This window comes from Ursus americanus, chromosome 2, assembly GCF_024610735.1.
Source record: "Ursus americanus isolate L20-20 chromosome 2, mUrsAme1.1.p, whole genome shotgun sequence".
Classification (NCBI taxonomy): Eukaryota; Metazoa; Chordata; class Mammalia; order Carnivora; family Ursidae; genus Ursus; species Ursus americanus.
The window spans coordinates 41,949,251-41,965,376 of record NC_142128.1 but is presented as its reverse complement, the minus strand read 5'-3'; the positions used below and the strand labels follow the sequence as shown (position 1 = coordinate 41,965,376).

Genomic DNA, 16,126 nt, shown 5'->3' with positions numbered 1-16,126 from the left:
GGAGGGCTTGCACAAGTGGAGGGCAGGGGCAGAGGGGGAGAGAGAGAATCTCAAGCAGACTCCCCGCTCAGTGTGTAGCCCACCTGGGGCAGGGGTGGGGAGGTGTTGATCTCATGACCCTGAGATCATGACCTGAGCCAAAATCAGAAGTTGGATGCTCAGCTGACTGCAGCACCCAGGTGCCCATTTAATCTTTTTTTTTTTAAGATTTTATTTATTTATTTGACAGAGAGAGATACAGCGAGATACATTTATTGGACAGAGAGAGATACAGCAAGAGAGGGAACACAAGCAGGGGGAGTGGGAGAGGAAGAAGCAGGCTCCCAGCCGAGGAGCCTGATGTGGGGCTCGATCCCAGAACACCGGGATCACGCCCTGAGCTGAAGGCAGATGCTTAACGACTGAGCCACCCAGGCGCCCCCCATTTAATCTTTTTTAACGTTTGCAAGATCTGTAGTGTTACCCTTTATCATTTCTGACGTTGCTTATTTCAAAGGTAAAAGTCACTTTTACTTTTTTTTTCTTGAATATTCTCACCGGAGGTTTTAAAACTTGATTTTAATAGTATTTTTTAAAATAGATTTTATTTATTTGAGAGAGAGGGCAGATGCGCATGCGCTGGGTGGGCAGAGGCAGGGGAGAAGCAGGCTCTCCGCTGAGCAGGGAGCCTGATTCGGGACTTGATCCCAAGACCCTGGGATCATAACCTGAGCTGAAGGCAGACGCTTTACCAACTGAGCCACCCAGGCGTCCCCAATTTTAATAGTATTTTCAGAGAACTAAATTTTTAAGTTTTGAGTTTAGTATTTTCACAATCATTTAGTTTGAATTACTTGCTCATTTCCATTCTGATTTTTTTCTCAGAAGAGTATTTCTTAATTTCCAAACATAAGGGATTTTCTGTGCGTGTGTTTGGTGGTGTTAGCTGCCGTTGCACTGGGGTCAGAGAATACCATTTGCATGATTTAAGTTCTCGGACACTTGTTGATACGGCCCAGCGGTGAACAGGTGTAGGTGTGCTTAAAAGGGATATATATTCCGAAGTGTTTTGGTTTCATTAAAAAAATACTTTCATTAAGACAAATTTGTTAACTAATGCTACTAGATTATATGTTCCGACTGACTCTTGTCTATAAATTACTGAAGTATATTACTTCTCCTACCACAGTTTATTTTTCCTTCTATTTTGTCAGTTTTTATTTTCTGAGGTTATGTTATTAGGGGATACTACTTTTTAATGGTTTTATCTTTGTGATGGATTGAACCTTCTACCATTTTAAAATACCCCTCTTTCTCTCTGAAAATGCAGTTTTATTTTAGTGTCTGCTTTGCTTGATATTGATATAGATGAGCTGGCTTCCCTTTGGTGTCTGCACAGTGTGTATGTTTTGACTTTTTACTTGCAAGTCTGGATTTGTCTCGTGAAGACCGCATACACTAGCAGCAAACACCAATGCAGGAACCCCATGTGAGTGCGTCATTGGGGAAATGCCTGTGAGGGACACAGAGAGGGACACGGAAAGGGCCGTGGGGAGCCTGGGAGCGCTGTCAGCCCAGGAAGGCGTGAGGTGTGGATGGAGGGAAGGAGGGCGTCTGGCGCAGTTTTACGCAGAGTTGTGCATTTGTTACCGCAGTTCAGTCTGAAGCCGTTTCCGTCATCCTCCGAAGAGTCCTCCCACGTGATTACAGCTGCACCCCGTTCCTACCCCTCACACAAGGCCACCACCAACCTACGTCACTGGATGGATCTGCACTTTCTGGACATAATCCTGCCACATGGGGTCTTTTGCGCTGGAGTCTCCGAATATGGTTGGAGGCTCCCCGTGTTGTAGCATCTACTTGGACTCACTCCGTTTCGGTTACCTGCTTGCAAATGATTGGGCTTTGGGTTATTCCCACTGTTTCACCGTCATGAGTCACGTTGCTGCGAACGGCCTCGTGCTGCTTGAACAGCAGTCTTCGTGTGGACACGGTTTCATTGCTCCGGGGTGGGTACCTGGGGCTGGCATTGGCTCCTCTACTAACTCCTTGTTTACCATTTTGAGTAGCTGCCAACCTGTTTTCTAAAGTGGAAACTGTTAGAAATTTTATAATTCCATCATTTATTTCCACTGGCAGAGTGTGAGGGTTCCTGTTTCCCCACACCCTCCCCAATACTTGTTCCTGTCTTTGGGATTTCAGCCATCCTGGCGTCCTGGCGGCTGAGCCGTGGCCTCTCCTTCTGGTTGGGGTGGCCTCTCCTTCTGGTTGGGGTTTCGTTTTCCTGACCACTGGTGACTCGTCCGAAACGTCTGTTCCAGCTGTTCACCAGCTTGTGAGCTGTTATCCTCTTACTAATGAGTAATAGTTCTTTGTATATTCTGATATACAGATGAATTTACAGATATTTTCTCCTAGCCTGTAGCTTTTTTTTTTCATTTTCTTGGTATCTTTTGAAGAATAAAGATTTTAAATTTTGATGAAGTCTGCTTTACCAAATTTTTCTCATACGGCCCACATTTTGGCATCTATATATAAGAAATTTTTGCCTAATGAAAAGTCATGAATTTTTATTCTCATTTATTTACAATCTTTTTCTTTTTTTTTTTTTTAAAGTAAGCTCTACACCCAACATGGGGCTCAAACTCATGACCCTGAGATCAAGAGTCGCCGGCCCTACTGAGCGAGCCAGGTAGGTGCCCCAATTTTGTTCTTTTATTTTTTTTAAAGATTTTTATTTTAGAGCACAAGCGAATGTGTGGTGGGGAGTACCAGAGAGGGAGGGATGGGGGAGAGAATGTCAAGCAGACTCCGCTCTGGGTGCAGAGTCCAAAGCAGGGCTTGATCTCACAACCTTGAGATCATGACCTGAGTCGAAACTGAGAGTTGGTTGCTTAACCAACTGAACCACCTACGCGCCCCTTTTGTTCTTTTAAATGCTTTATAATTTACTTCATACACTTGGCTCTATGCTACATTTTGAGTGTCTGATGTGAAGCAATGGCCCAAATTCATCTTTTTGTGTGTCCATTATTACCAACTATCCCAGCACGATTTGTTGGGGATTACTTTCTCCCCAATAAATTGCTTTGGCATCTTGGTTGAAAACCAGCCAGTCATGAAGACAAGGATCCATACTTGGATTCTCAGTGTCGTTCCATTGACCTAACGTCTATCCTTCTGCCAGTACCACACTGCCTCCATTACTGTAGCTTTATATGATGTTTTGAAAAAAGGAAGAGTAAGTCCTCCCAGTTTGCTTACTTAAAAAATCGTTTGGACTATTCTAGGTTGTGTTTGTTTCTGTATAAACTTTAGGATCAGTTTGCCAATTTTTGCAAAGGAGTCGTCTGAAATTTTGATACTGATTGAACTGTATCTCTAAGATCAGTCTGGGGAGAATTAACATTTTAACACTACTGACGAACATATTCTTTTCCCATAAATCCTCTTTAATTTCCCTCACTAATATTTTATAGTTTTTGGTGAGTAATTCTGCAGTTTTTCTGTTAAAACTGCTAAGTACCTTATATTCCTGCTAGTTTTAATAGAATTATTTTCCTAATTTCCGTTTTGTAGATTTCATTCCTAGAATAGAGAAATACAGTTGGATTTTGTATATTCATCTTGTATTGTTGTGACCTTGCCAAACTTATTTTTAGTTCTGGGAGATGTTTTGAGATTTCTTAAGGTTTTCTCTGTCCAGGATTTTGTCATCTGAAAATAAAGACAGTTGGACTTTGTACTTTCATTTTTTTTAAGATTTTATTCATTAATTTGACAGAGAGAGAGCACACACAAGCAGGGGAGGGCGGCAGAAGGAGAGGGAGCAGCAGGGAGCCTGACGCAGGGCCCGATCCCAGGCCCCTGGGATCATGACCTGAGCCAAAGGCAGATGCTTGATGGACTGAGCCACCCAGGTGCCCCTGGTCTTTGTACTTTCCAATCTGGATTCCATGCAGTAGCGTAAGAGAAGCCCCAGAGACCAGCTCTGGGGCAGGTGCAGCATGGAGACCGGGGCAACGGGGGCGTCTATAGAAGGGTCTTAAGAAAGAGGACTGGACGGGGTAGATTATGGATCACATTTAGCAGATACAGAAGTAACGGTGCTAATTCTTCAGTGGGATCTTTGTTCATCTCTGATGGTCTAGCCCTACGACTTCCTGTTCCACATTCATAGCGAAAATGCGGCCTATGGATCCCGAGTTTTGCTGCCCAGGGATGGAAGCCATGCTCCTGGCCTCCTCTGCGGCGGGAGAGTCGGGTTCGCACTCAGACACGGTCCAGGGGTCAGTGTAGAGCAGCTGCGGCCTCGGCCGCTGAGCTCCCACTGCTGCCGCTCTCGGAGCTTGTGGGTGCAACTTCACTCCTTCCCTTTTTAAAGTACTGAGCGAGGGCACTCGATTTACAAGACAGAATCTCACAGGGAATGTCGCCAAGCCACGTGGAAACATCAGAGTACAGAAGGACGCACTCCAGTGTTAGCCGATTTATGTGTGGACTTTCCTCTCTCGAATTTGTGACGCGAGGTGCTTCTGGAGGAGGAGGGAACAAAGGAGGCTGATTTCCATGATACGTGTTTCTCTATGGTTTGAACATAGCAAAAACAGTAGAGATAAAGGAGCCGCCCAAGGACCCAGCTGCAGCACAGCTCACGTCGGTGGCCCTGTGCAGGGGGCCGAGGGGGCGAGGCAGGGGTGTGGGTAGAGAGCAGACTGGCAGACGCATGTAGGAGCTCAAACAGGTGATGGGTGTGACAGTAGTCCGGGAGGATGGAGAGGATGAAGGGCTCTGACTCCTGTGAAGGTAAAGCTGAAGACCCGACTGTCCATGGGGGGGCGTCAGGGTTCGGATCAGGCCTCCAGCCTCCGGGGCCAGGGGCTGACGGAGCAGGCTCCGTAGGGCGGGGATCCGGACCCCAGGCCAGCCGACCCGACCGAGGACTGGGTCAGGGTGAAGGTCGGGTTCTGAGAGGGGGCCTTCGAGGAGGCTTCGGCGTGGGGGAAGCCGGCTCTGCAGGGAAAATGCTGATGCACGTCCATGGACTGTCTCCCTCGTGGCCAGTTTTCAGATAAAGTGCCATAAAATCAAGTCCTAAATGGTAGCGACTGAGCACTGAAGGGGTACCGCCCATATGTGAGGCACTTCACGCACACTGTGGGACTCAGTGCTCATAAGTGCCCTGGAGTTTGGCCTCATCACCCTCTGATCAGGTGACACCAGCAGGACGGGGGCTGCGGGGCACTGAGACGGCTGGTAGAGGCAGCTGGGACGCGGACTCTGCCTCGAGCCCTACAACAGGGGTAGGACAGGGAATTCGACACCGCGGAAGTTGATCGGAGTCACTATTTTCCCAAATCTCCCCAAGCTCGCACACACATCTGCACAAAGGAGGGGCTCCGTCTGTCCCTCAGTCCGCGCGGAGCCGGGGCCCCTGCAGAGGTGGCCGTGGGAGCCGGCACGGGAGGGAGAAATTAAGGAGCGAATCTTCGTCTTCTGATCTGAATCAAGTCTGGAAAACAGTACTAGTGGAAATTTCTGCAGAAGCTGGTCTCTTCAGACCCTTCGCAAGCAGAATGCCAGGGAAATTCAGTCTGGTCGATCAAAGGCCCTTTCCGTTGTATAAATCTAACACAACACTTGAAGAAAGATAATTTATTGAAGGGAAAGATCCATAATTACTTAGAATATGAAAACCCCACTTAATAAACTAGTTTCAGGAACAAGAGGACATCTCGTGGCCACTCCAGTCACTCTTCACCAAAGGCTGGGAGCTGACTTGTCCTGGCGACTTCTGACTGCGTCCGGGACAGGAAATGTCCGTTGTCTTGCACGCGGCCGGGACCGCGGCTTACAGGTAGGCGCAGAGCCGCTCCAGCTGCCCGGGGTTTGCGTTACTCAGGAACAGCAGCTCCTTTTTCCCTTCTTCTGTATGAGCTGAAGCAGGGGTGAGACACACACGACCGGCAGTGTGTCTGCAGCATGTGCTCCCCAGAAACTTCTGTGCTGAGGCTACATGCTCCAGATCGTTGAAACGTAATGACCACTCCCGAGAGACCTCACTTCTAGATCCTTTCTCTCAGCAAAGGATTATTTTTTCTGTCTCTAGTCCTCTGTAATCCAGCATCTGTCTCTCCTTCTGTTCCAAGAACATCTTTTGGACTTTGGGACTTTGTCAAATGCCAACCCCCTCAGAAATCTCTGTGCTGTGCCTCCCAGCCCACCATATGCTGCGGCTCTTTCTACTCCTCCCTCTTGTCCTTGAATGACCTCCTCCAACGGCAGCTAGCGCTCTCGCCCAGGGACAGAACCCGCCTGACCGCAAGGCCGCTGCGCTGAAGGCACTCGGGTCCACAGCCCGGGACGGGCGGAGCCTCTCACATGCGGGGCTGGGCTCCCAGCCCGAGACTAACATGAGAATTTAGGAAGAGATGCACTGTCTTGAAATACCCCCCCCTTCCTAGTGTCTAACTGGCCAGAGAGAAGTCAAGATAAAGGGAGAAAGACAAATCGCAGGCTGCTGCCGTGGGAAGAGGAGAGCAAGGCTCTGACTCGATGGGACTCTGAGAACACAAAGCCCCGATGGAAAATTCCGTAACCAACCTTTCTCATGTTGAAGCCAACTGTTCTCCAAGTAATACTGAATACAACTTTCAAACTCCTTTGGGCTGTAGTTGGAGACCAGGATGGGGATAAAGGGGTCCAAGGCGTCGAATCCTTCCTGGAGAAAGAAGAGTATTGTTAAGTGACGAGTCAGCAGAGAGATGTAGACACTTTAAAGGTCTTTGCTTTCCTTCTCCTCTGCTCCTCGCTCTCCGGCCACCCGCACTGTACCTGTGAGACACGTAACGCCTGTTGGGGGGACGCCACCGGTCTGAGTGTGTCACAGACACATTCACAGGTGTGTTTTCTACAGTTCTGATGTCAATAGTCAACAACCACTTTGACAGTTCATAAACTCAAAAACAGAAACAAAATCAACAAGGGTGGCGATAAAGACCCATTAAATGGAACATAAACTGAAACAAATGAATCAAACCGTATTTCACATTTCAAACAGAACACCGAAGGGACAAGGGACCTGGTTCACTGCTGAACAGAGCATCGGTACGAAAGACCCCACCAGAAAGACGACAACTGTGCCACGCAAATACTGAGCCCTCGTCCGCAGCGTCATTTTCACAGAGCCCAGGGCTGGCAGCTGTGGACCGAGTCTCGCTGGAAGCCCGGGTGGCACTCCGGGGAAGCCGGCTGAGCGAGGAGGGCGCCGTCCTTCCCGATGGAGACCAGGCTCACGCACACAGAAAAGGGGTGGAGGTGAGGCTGCGCTGCTGGCCGGTATCGGTCTGAACTCACGGGTTTTTCACAGAAATCAGGGAACACAGAGATGGGGGGGGTGTATGTGTAGACACGTACGCACACAGCACACGTATGTGGGTGCATGCAGGCATGAATATCGCATCTGTCTGTTCTCAGGCTGCACCGGTAGGCCTGGAGGAAGGGACGCCCCAGCCGCAGTAAGTACACCTAGCACTCGGGTCTTGGAATCTAAACTCCAGCCCGGGCTCAAGAGCGGGGGAATTCGGTTCCACCTCTTGAAGAAGGGAGCATATTTTAAACACTGTTTTTTAAATGATTTTATTTATTTATTTTACAGAGAGCACAAGTGAGCGAGCACACAAGCAGGGGTAGCAGCAGAGGGAGGGAGAGAAGAAGGCTCCCTGCTGGGCAGGGAGCCTGACATGGGGCTCGATCCCAGGACGCCGGGATCATGACCTGAGCTGAAGGCAGAAGCTTCACTGACTGAGCCACCCAGGCGCCCCTAAACATTTTTTTTTTTAAAGTAGGCTCCAGGGACATCTGGGAGCCTCCTTCTCCCTCTGCCTGATGCTCCTACTGCTTGTGCTCTGTCAAATAAAATCTTTTTTAAAAATAAAAATAAATAAAAGTAGGCTCCACACCCAAGGTGGAGTTTGACCTCGTGACCCTGAGATCAAGAGTCGCACACTCTACCCACTGAGCGCCCCCCCTTGGTATCTACATACCATTCTCCTCTCCAGTGAACCAGGTCTGCCCGAGGAGGGTTGATTCTAGGCCTGGCGCATGGAAAGTACAACAGGAGTGTGGAACATCTATATTCCTTGCCAAAAAGTAAAGCAGGGGCTCAAGAATGATGGGGGCATGCGAAAAGGACACAGAAGCCAGTTCGAAGGGGCGTCTGCTGGCCAAATCTGGAATAATTTAAGCACCAAAATAGAGAATGATAGTAAAGGTTTAGAACTCATGAAAGAGGAGTCTACGTGTCCACATCAAAACCAATAACTGTGTAAGGGGAAGGAAAGTTCTTACATGTAACAGAAAGCCAACCAACACACGTAGAAGAAATGAGAAAGCTGGGAAATACCATTCTCCGAGTACCACAACTGGGTTTAGGGAAGAATCCCAAATGGACGCTCAAACCAGTAAGGGACACGTGAGGAGTAACAGGCTAGTTATGCAGCCTCAACGTCAATGTCCACGGTGACTTCACTGAACCAAGTGTTCGCAATTCACCCTGGCGGCCACCGGGAAAGACATCATCAGGAGAAATCACCAGACAACACACAAAACCACCCGTAGCTGGCATGTACTCTTCAAAAACAGGAACAAATATTAAGACTGTAAGAGACAAGGACTGAGGTGCTATCTCAGAGTGGAGGAGACGAGAGATCCAGGGCAGGCGAAAGGGCCTCTGGAGCCAGGACTGCTCCTGCGGAGGGTACCGGAAGGGCCGGCGAGACCACAGCACATCCCACAGATTCGGTCGCAGAATTCTACTGACGCCGTTTCCTGATTTGGTAGCTGTGCTGTGGTTACGTACTCAGAACGTCTCTGATTTTAGGAGCTACGCACTATTTAAAAACAGGTAGTATGTCTCGGATTACTGCCACATAATTCACAGAAAAAAGTAGATGGGGAGGAATAAAGCCAATATGGAAAAGTGTTAACTTTTAGGAACCTGGGTGAAGTCATACAGGAATACGATTTTTCTCCAAGTCTATAATTACATTAAAAAAAACCCCAAAAAACAAAAAACCTCTTCAGACAGAGTGACTATCTAAAGGGAACCAGAGTTTCTGATGATCGGACCTTTCCCAGTAGCTCTTGGGGCAGGTAGGCCTTCCGAGGTTTGAAGAGGGACCCGGTCTGGCTCAGCGTCAATACGATGGCGCCTCCGTGCTGAAAGGGGACAAAAGGCCGAGTGAGAAAGAGGTGGAAAACATAGAAAAATGCATCTTAGTCATCAGTACATTTTTAGTACAGGTAAATGGCAACTGGACAGGTGGTTAGTTCTGGATTTGGCTCTGACCACAAACTGCCACATAATCTCACATTTATCAAAACCTTTTCCAAAGTAGGTAAGATACAAAAACACTGAACAACTGCCAAGTAAAACTGTGCCAATACTTAAATACAAGGGCTGTTTCCCCATCAAGTGGAAAGATTAGAAACCAAATATATAGACTTTATTTTTAAGAATTTTATTTATTTATTTGAGAGAGAGCGCATGCGCGCAAGTGCGGAGGGGGCGGGGGGAGAGGGAGCCCGATGTGGGGTCACTAACTGAGCCGATGGAGGCACCCGGGCGTCCCTAATAGAGAGACTAAAGTCTGGCAGTTATGGGAATTAAATGAGACAGAAGAACTTTCTGTCCCTAAACTCAGGACTGATGAGTTGCGGGCGTCCCGGATACTCACCCAGTCGTTTCTCACCATCTTCCTCAGGCTGTGCACCAGCGCCAGCTCCTCGGGGGCCACCTGCACGCCGCCACGCAGGGGGAGGGACAGAGGACAGGACAATCTTCGCTTGGACACTCTCCTGGCACAAACGACTGGCAACAACTAGGACACCCTCCGCTGCTACGTGAGCTCGGTGGCTGCCAGCCTGGGCGCCCCCCCGCACCCCCCACCCGGTTTCTGATGCAAACCCTTCCCCACGCTGTTGCTGTCTTGTGCTGTGGCCGCCACACAACAGAGACCAGTCACCCAGCCTCTGAAAATGCAGGGGCAAGAAAAACGGACAAAATGCAGCTTCCGCTGTGGGGCTCATTTCCAAATGCCCGCGTCTCTGCCGCTGCCGCTTCTGCCCTGCATCTTACTGCCCGCGTTCCGGGGGCAAGCGCATCTGCACGTCGCAGCCCACACATGTGGCGGCACCAGAGGTGGGAGCGACCGGAGAAACGCAGTTTTCCTACCGGGCTCTTATCTTCTCTCTTCAGCGTGGTCCTTCCCCAGAGAGCATTGACTCCGTCCACTGCCACCAGGAGTCGGAATGCACCCAGACGACTCTGACTCTTGAGCTCTTTGAGAACAATCCCGACGGCATCTGTGGCATTCCTCACGCGTGTCAGGCCCTGCGGGGAAGAGAGGCAGGGGCTTGTGGGCCCAGAAGAGGCCTTCTCTGGAATGACACCGTACTCATGCAGTTTATTTTTTTATTTTTAAAGATTTTATTTATTTATTTGACAGAGCATGCGCACAAGCAGGGGGAGCAGCCGGCAGAGGGAGACGCAGGCTCCCCGTGGAGCAGGAGCCTGATGTGGGGCTCAATCCCAGGACCCCAGGACCCCAGGACCACGGCCTGAAGGGAAGGCAGACGCTTAACCATCTGAGCCCCCCAGGCGCCCCCCAGTGTCTTCTCTATACCTGTTCAACCACTTCTCCCAGAGGATGGCCTTTCTCAGTGCTCTCTCGCTTATTCCAGACGTACTTCTCCTGAACTTTTATCTAAAAGCAAAAATAAAAACCAAAGAAAGGCTATTTAGCTTAAAGATGAATCCATCCCTAGCTGAGAAGGTAGGAGGATAAGGTTGTTAGGGGTCAGTTTTAATCTGTTTTTCAAGCCACGGAAGAGACTCCAGTACAGAGGTGAACGCTTTCTAGCCCTTTTCTGCCTACAGCGTAAGAACACAACCCATAAGGCGTTCTGACTACAGAGGCCGGGGTGAGGCCTTGGCATCCACATTTATAAGCTCCTAGGCGACTCTGCTTTGTACCCAGAAAACTCCTGACTGAGAGACTGTATCCAAGAATCGCCAGACCGAAGAATAATTTTACCAGTACATTTCTGGTTCCATGAAAGACCTTATCTGGAGGAAATGTGCTTTAGAGGGTTTGAGGCTGTAGCTCCCCACAGGTCAGTGGATCCACCTGGACTGGACTTTGCTCCCGAAAACCTCTCGCTGCTTTGGGGGCGGCCTGTGCCGCGGCTTTAGTTCACACAGAGGGGCGGGTTCCAGGTGGCGACTCGCTGTGCGTAAGGCACAGGAGAGAAGCACAGAACGGCCACGGTCTCCCGTGCCGCAGGCACAAAGATCAAGTCTACTTAAAGACCAGCCAGCATCACACTTGTGGAAGTCTAGTCACCTGACTCAAGAAACGCTCATTAGCAGTTTTGAAATTCTTCAGCCAGCTCGAAGCCTCCACAGGCTGATCAAAGCGCTGCTTGTTGTAGGTAGACTGCAGAAGGTCCCGGCAGTTCTTCACCCAAAGATGAGCTAAAAACAAGGAGGGAAACCAGGCAGGAACTGACTGTATTCAACTCAAAGTACTCTGTGCCTTGTTACGTTATGGGAACGACATCAGCTTCCCATAGACAACCAACCCTGGAACAACAGGGGGCGAGGGACACTGACCCCCCCCTTGCACCTGAAAATCTGCGTGTAACTTCTGACCCCCCAAAACTGAACTGCCAGCAGCCTCCTGCTGGCCGGGGGCCTCACTGACAGCATAGCCGGGGAACAGATACTTCACTTCGTGGGCCCCACGGTTCTACGCGGTATTCTTACGGCGGCGTGAGCGAGAGGAGAGAAAACATGGCTCAGATCGTAAGGATGAGAAGATACATTTAGTGCACACTGTTTACTGAAAGACCTGTGCGTGTAAGAGGACAGGCGCCGTTCAGGAGTCAGCTCTGTATGTCGTAAAGCCTTCTTGCTCCAGAGGCTCACAGGTCTGCTTGGTGCGTCTGACTTTACACACGGCAGTACCATCAGTACCCAGGGCACACCAAGTGGCTTAAAGATCAGCGGAGCTTCCTGGCAGTTTGTAGTTTTAATTTAATTTTTAAAAAAGATTTTATTTATTGGGGCGCCTGGGTGGCACAGCAGTTAAGCGTCTGCCTTTGGCTCAGGGCGTGATCCTGGCGTTACGGGATCGAGACCCACATCAGGCTCCTCCGCTATGAGCCTGCTTCTTTCTCTCCCACTCCCCCTGCTTGTGTTCCCTCTCTCGCTGGCTGTCTCTATCTCTGTCGAATAAATAAATAAAATCTTTAAAAAAAAAAAAAGATTTTATTTATTTGAGAGAGAGAAAGAATGACCAGGAGGAGAGGGAGAAGCAGACTCCCTGCCGAGCGAGGAGCCCGATGCAGGACTTGATCCCAGGACCCCAGGATCACGACCTGAGCCGAAGGCAGACACTTAATGACTGAGCCACCCAGGCGCCCCTCAAAATACTTCATTCTGCTTATCAAAAGGCTCTGGAAGGTTTTCACTGCACTTCTCTTGTTGCGCTTGCTGACTTCACCATGCAGCCCGCTCATGATGACAGTGAAGTCAGGATGGGCGAGCTCTGCCCGGCCTTTCCCGGAGCCGCCGCAGCCCCGAAGCCAGTGCCAGAACAGTGAGGAGAGGGCGTTCTTACCATCTGGAATGTGCAGAATCAGCCAGTCCTGTTTGGCACAGAAATGAATAACATGGCAAAGACTGAGGGTTTTTCCTGTCCCCTTCTCCCCATCTAAAGCACCTGTGGTTAAAGAAAACATCACCAGAAGGGACACCTGCATGTCAGCAAATGGCCCCTTTCCACCTCCTCCTTCCCTTCATTGGCTCAAGACGGCACCGGCAGGCAGCAAAGGATACAGAGAACATACCGCACAGCCGGGTGAGCAAAATTGGTGTTTTTCAGGTAACGGAGGAGCTCTAGGGCCGGCCTCCTCACCATCAGGCAAGCTTCATTGAACGTCCTCACCTGGGAAGGAGGGCAGCGATGGGGCGTGAGGCACTGAGCCTAACAGGCAACCGGCGCGTCCCGCTGCACACTCGCTACCTGTCCACCCGGGAGAGGCCGAACACCGATGCACAGAATTCAGCCAGAACACCAGGTAACACCATAGTCACCTTCTGATTCTTTCTTTTCAAAAAAAATTTTTTTTTATTTTAATGTTTTCCGATTATTTCTGTCAGTGAAGCTGAGCTGCTACATCAGTAAACGGAAATCTAGGAATAATCTACAGCCGGCTTGTCACACAGCCACGGAAACCACTTAGGATTAACGTATTAAAAGAACGTAAAATGCTTAACAAAGTATCTGATACATGGTAAGTGCTGAATAAATGTTAATTCTTTTAAATCTGTTTTTGGCTAATTCTTGTAAGTATCTGAACTTTTCTCCAGAAATACATACACGGTGGCTCAGGAGCAGGTGTGAGCAGGGGCCCCACGGCCCACAGGTCACACTGGACACCAGAGAACTGACACGAAAGGTTCAATCCCTTTTCGTCACCAGGAATACTTTGGTGGAAAAATCTGGGAGGCACTGATATGCGTGACAGTAATTTGCAGATAAAGTATTTAATAATGTCTTTTAATGAGAACAAATATCAAGTACTATTCACAAGTAGATAAGGATTAATATGGTGTTGGTATTTTCTTCTTTAACGATTTATTTGACAGTGCACAAACTGGGGGTGGGCGTAGGTGGGGGGGACAGAAGGGGAGGGAGAGACTGGTCCTCAAGCAGAGTCCCCGCTGAGGGCTAAGCCCAACTTGGGGCTTGATCCCACAACCCTGAGATCATGACCTGCGCAGAAAACAAGAGTCGGAGGCTCAACCGACTGAGCCATCCAGACACCCCAACACTGTTGGTAATTTTTAAAGAAATCCTAACCGCACAACTGGATTGGAGGACTTGACAGGCAAGTTCAAACTTAATGGAAAGTGAAACCTTCAAAAACATGATACAGATATTAAAACAGAAATGCCATATTAGGCAATAGGACAGCACTAAAATACACACACAATGGGGAGGGAGTTGGCCTTCACGTAGATGGAAATTATGGAAAGAATGTATGAGTAATACCCTCCAAAGCCCTGTGCTCAGGCCAGTCTGAAAGCAACCGGAGACGGTTACGGTACCGAAGCTTGACGCTGTGCTGCAAATTCATCGGTTTAAGCTCTACTACACAGGATTTCTCCCGGTTGTGTCCTATTGCCAAATTCAAGTCGTCCCCCCCACCCCCCCGCCCACCAATTAACAGTCTTGATGACCGGGCTATTCGTGGTCCAGAATTAGCTCCCTTACTGGTGTCTCATCTAGTCTCTTGAAATAAAAGACACTGAAGGAATGCCGTCCTCTGGCTCTGAGGCCGAGTCACCCGCACAGTCAGGTTGCTGTCTCGGTAAGAGGCACAATCTGAGGCTGGAAGCAGTTCAGCAGGAGGGAGTCCGAAGAACTACCGCTGCCGACAAAGCACGCCTGCAGTCAATCACGAATTCTCTTAATGGCTATGAAGCAACCCAAGATTACATGTCTGGGTTAAAGTTATAGCCGCAAAACTACATTTTCTGAAAATCCAGGAGAATGAAGAACGATAACGCATCTAATCCGAGTATCACTTCTGTTTAACTCAGGAACAGATCGTGATTTTGTTTTCTAGAGCATGCTAATTATTTTCATGATAGTTTGCTGAGGCAAGTATTAAATGCATTATAAACAATTATTTGAATGCCAAAGGTTCTAGGAATCTGTCAGGTGGGTAACACCAGCAAAGTAGCAGGATACTATCGATCGGAGAATATTCTGCCTGCCTTCAATGGTGAACCACAAGTAAGTACTGACTTAAAGTAATTATAGTAACAGCGCTATTTACGGAAGACAGTCAATAGCTGAATTCATCTCTTTTAGATTCAAATTTCATCTTTTCTGGTTTCCTACTCCTTTAATTCCACGCTCTGCCAGCAACAGTGCGTGCTCTGAGCTCCCTCCGCCCCTGCGGTTTTGAGCACCTGCATGCCGAAGCGAGGGGGCAGGCCGTGGGGGAACGTCGTCCTGAGGTCCTGGAGGGGGATGCAGTAGTGCCGGGCCTCGTGCTGCTCCCCGTGCCTGGCCTAGGAAACAAAAACGCCAACAGCTGCAGCGGGGCCGCAGACACCTTACAGAAGTGGAAAGGGCCTGCGAGACCGTATTAAGGAAACTTCGTCTCTCAGGGCTGGAAAAGATTTCTTTCATTTTTATCTTAGACAAAAAATGCTGGTGGCTATCCTCGGATGCACCGTGTGTCTACAGCGCGGCCGCTGGCCCCACGATGAAGCCAGTTGCTCGGAAACGTCAAGCCTGATGTGCAGGTCACAACAACGATTCCTGCCGTCTGGATTCTCCTGTGCTGTGTGTGGGGATGCTTTAGTCATGTGACCACAGCATCTGCACACCACTGTTCCCATAGAAACCCCAGAGGAACTGGCGATAAAGGGACTGTGATTGCAAGGAAAGCCGAAAGAACTTCAGTGACTTCACTCATCCGATTTAGTTTATGCTTTTGAAAGCAGGTGAGCGCCACAGACGTCACTGAACCACACCTCCCCGAGCCACTGTCCTGGGTCACGAGTTACCGCTTCTGTGACGCACGTGCAGCGCCAGTCCCTTCACCTTTATGCAGAGACCACACGACCCCTGTCACGGAGAAGAGGCCACCACCGTGCCGGGGAAGGGGAAAACCCGACTGGATGCTGCTGCAACCCTGGCTTCCACCAACGCACCTCACCTTCAGTGCTGGTCTCCACTAACCAGGCTCGTTGCCCCTCCGGACACTAGGAAACCCACCTAGAGAGGCGGGAAATAGCACCAGACGGGCCAACGGGAGAACTGGGTTCTCTAGCGGCCCAGCCGCGTATTCTGGGCAAGCTCATTTCTTTAAGGGCTGGCTGATGACGGCCGGCTACCCATTTTGTAAATAAGCTTTTATTTATCTTGTATGTTTATTTTACTTATACTTGTTTATACATTTATTATTTTTTAAAGCCCCACCCACTTGTTTATGCAGAGCTAAGCAGCTGTGCCAGAGACCACTTCGGCTCCTAACCCTAAAATACTATCTGGTCTGGAAGGAG

The 16,126-nt window shown here is 49.3% G+C and overlaps 1 protein-coding gene and 1 long non-coding RNA gene across 5 annotated transcripts in view; one reads left to right on the top strand and one right to left on the bottom strand.

Annotated features, from left to right (window-relative positions):
* Nucleotides 1-3,729: 3,729 nt before the first annotated feature.
* DAP3 (death associated protein 3) overlaps nucleotides 3,730-16,126 on the bottom strand; it is a 34,806-nt gene continuing 22,409 nt past the window's right edge. The window contains exons 4-13 of one of the 4 annotated variants that reach the window (XM_045784182.2): nucleotides 15,026-15,127; nucleotides 12,881-12,989; nucleotides 12,663-12,755; nucleotides 11,385-11,515; nucleotides 10,665-10,745; nucleotides 10,214-10,372; nucleotides 9,717-9,776; nucleotides 9,109-9,198; nucleotides 6,583-6,700; nucleotides 3,731-4,514 (exon numbers count right to left, since the gene is read on the bottom strand). In XM_045784182.2, the coding sequence (XP_045640138.2) occupies nucleotides 4,270-4,514; nucleotides 6,583-6,700; nucleotides 9,109-9,198; nucleotides 9,717-9,776; nucleotides 10,214-10,372; nucleotides 10,665-10,745; nucleotides 11,385-11,515; nucleotides 12,663-12,755; nucleotides 12,881-12,989; nucleotides 15,026-15,127 (1,188 nt within the window). In that variant the 3' untranslated portion in view covers nucleotides 3,731-4,269. Of the gene's footprint in view, nucleotides 4,515-5,619; nucleotides 5,917-6,582; nucleotides 6,701-9,108; nucleotides 9,199-9,716; nucleotides 9,777-10,213; nucleotides 10,373-10,664; nucleotides 10,746-11,384; nucleotides 11,516-12,662; nucleotides 12,756-12,880; nucleotides 12,990-15,025; nucleotides 15,128-16,126 lie in introns of those variants that run through there. The other 3 variants (XM_045784184.2, XM_045784183.2, XM_045784185.2) reach the window with 3 other exon arrangements.
* On the top strand, nucleotides 12,988-15,991 carry LOC148110558 (uncharacterized). Its single transcript, XR_015721443.1, has 2 exons — nucleotides 12,988-13,122; nucleotides 13,205-15,991. It is a non-coding gene; the product is annotated as an uncharacterized LOC148110558 (long non-coding RNA).